The 2,488-nt window shown below is 27.9% G+C and overlaps 1 protein-coding gene across 1 annotated transcript in view; it reads left to right on the forward strand.

Annotated features, from left to right (window-relative positions):
* The window catches only part of LOC107739341 (von Willebrand factor D and EGF domain-containing protein-like), a 90,671-nt gene that overhangs the window by 51,934 nt on the left and 36,249 nt on the right, over window positions 1–2,488 (forward strand). The window contains exon 15 of the mRNA XM_016551438.1: window positions 1,003–1,117. Within this exon, the coding sequence (XP_016406924.1) occupies window positions 1,003–1,117 (115 nt within the window). The remainder of the gene's footprint in view (window positions 1–1,002; window positions 1,118–2,488) is intronic.

Below are 2,488 nucleotides of genomic sequence, written 5' to 3' on the forward strand. Positions count from 1 at the left end.
ATATATTATTATTTTTTTTTTTTTTTAAATTGTCTTTTCAATTTAGTTTACTTTTCATTCTTTCACTCTATTATTGTTAGTTTTACTTATGTTTTTCTACTTTTAGTTTTGATTTAGGTTTTAGTACATTGAAAAAAAATGGGGTAGGATTTACTTTGAAACAATTTACACTCAGAAATTGCTCAGGAATTTCACAAATAATAAAGAAATGGCAAGTAACATGGAATTAAACTTGTCTGAAGTAGAAACACTGAAATAATAGTATTTTCTTGTAAAATATACTCTGATAATCTTTTTTATTATTTACAGTTTTAAAAAAAAATGTGTTTGTTTATTGTAGTTTTAGGGCTGTAATATCTTTGGATTTTACAATGCATTTATTTGTTCTGTTTTTGTTTTGTTTTTTCAAATTAGTTTTGTTTTCATTAGTTTTCACTCAAGCATTTAGTTTTCTTTACCTAGTTTTAGTTTTTTTTGTTTATTAAGTTTTTGTTTTAATTTTAGTTTAGCATAATTTGAAAGGTTTTTAACTTTTTTTCCATGTTTACAGTAATACAGGTGGGTTGTACAGCATTGTTATTGTAAACTAAAACTAAAAACTATTAAAAATAAATTTTATTATTTAAAAAGAAATGAAATAAAATAAAATATAAACATTTGATGCAAAATTTAAACATAATAATAATAATAATAATAATTATTATTATTATTATTATTATATTCTGTTTTTTTTGTTTAGTTTAGTAAAATTAGTTTAATAATTTAGTTTACTTTTGATTTTCCCTGTTATTATTATTAGTAGTAGCAGTAGTAGTAGTAGTAGTCAAAGTCACATTTTATTAATAAGCAATATTATATAAACAATAATATATCATTTTATTTTATGTTCAGTTTAATGCAGTGTAGTTTACTTTAAGTTTTTAATGTTTATATTTAGATTTCCTTAATGATCATAACACCTCTCTCTCTCTCTCTCTCTCTCTCTCTCTCTCTCTCTCTCAGGAGAGGACGTGTAATATAGACGGGATGTGTTTTGCTGAGGGAGACTCCAGCCCTTCCGTTCCGTGTCTCCTGTGTAACTCCACCGCCTCCAAATACACCTGGTCCATTAATCAAGGTAAACACAGTCGACATGAAAGCAAACCGAGATCTGATGGCATTAGCACACATTATTGAACAGTATCTGTACCTGGAGACACTCACACAGCACATTATTAAGATGCAAATTAGTTACAAGTTTTAGCAGCCCTGGGACTCGACCCAACAACCTTCTGCAGCACAATCAAATTTAAAGCTAATTAAATGCAAATAAATATAATGCAGTTAACATAAAGATACAAATAAACGTAATGCAATTCACATAAAGATACAAAATACAAGCTGTAGTCTAATATTTAATAATAATGCTTCAGATGCAAATGTGCATACACTGTAAAAAAAAATTTACCGTAAAAAATACGGTAGCAACATTTTAGGTTTTACGGTTTTAACTTAAATTTACAGTTAAGAGGTAGAGGTGGGTTCGAATCCCATTCCCGCTATATAAAAAAAATCTTTAAAAAAAGAACAGTTTGGACTGACTAAATGTGACATTTACAATGTTTATTTAACTGAAAATTTGTGTGAGGTGCTTACTGTGTCAGTTATAATCAAACTATAAAAGGAAGTAGGGTAGATCTGAAAAGACTCGCTGTCTTGCTACTACTTTCAGTATGTTTGAAGGTAAAAGCCCACAGCTTAACTAACAGACCTTATTACAGCAACTAAACAAAGATGTTATATGGCTAGTCAGCTGGAAAACGCTCGCTGTGAATTTCAATTAGCTGACGTTACATTTTTGGATTTTACAGCCTTGCAAAAAATGAAGCAAAGCACTTGGTAATAAACTTTAGTTTTGGGTTTATTAGCTCACTGATAAGATTTTTTTGGCCTGTAGTGATGTGTAATATTTCATTAGGTTCTTTTAAATACTGTTTTCATCTCAGGAGACTTACAGGATATGGATGAAGAATTGGACTGTCCTGGGAAGTTTTATTGTGGCAAAGAGAACTGTAGCGAATTTACCACAGTTAAGAGGTGTTGTTGACCATGATGAAAAGTGGCATAAACATTAATGTGTTTTTACTGTGGTAAAAACACACTGATGCACACCCTTGTGTCTTATAGATTTTATATGCCAGTATATGCCAGTTGATTTTATAATGCCAATAATCCCAAAACATAATAATTTAGCAATAAACAACTGTATTGTTGTACCGAATGTGTTTATTATTTGTAATCAATTAATTAATTATTAATATTAACAATAACTACAATTTATTAATAATAATAATAATAATAATAATAATAATAATAAATAATATTATAGTATTTTATTAATATTAAATATATATATACACAGTATCTCACAGAAGTGAATACACCCCTCACATTTTTGTAAATATTTTATTATATCTTTTCATGTGACAACACTGAAGAAATGACACTT

This window comes from Sinocyclocheilus rhinocerous, unplaced genomic scaffold (genome assembly GCF_001515625.1).
Source record: "Sinocyclocheilus rhinocerous isolate Xijiao unplaced genomic scaffold, SAMN03320098_v1.1 scaffold945, whole genome shotgun sequence".
Lineage (NCBI taxonomy): Eukaryota > Metazoa > Chordata > Actinopteri > Cypriniformes > Cyprinidae > Sinocyclocheilus > Sinocyclocheilus rhinocerous.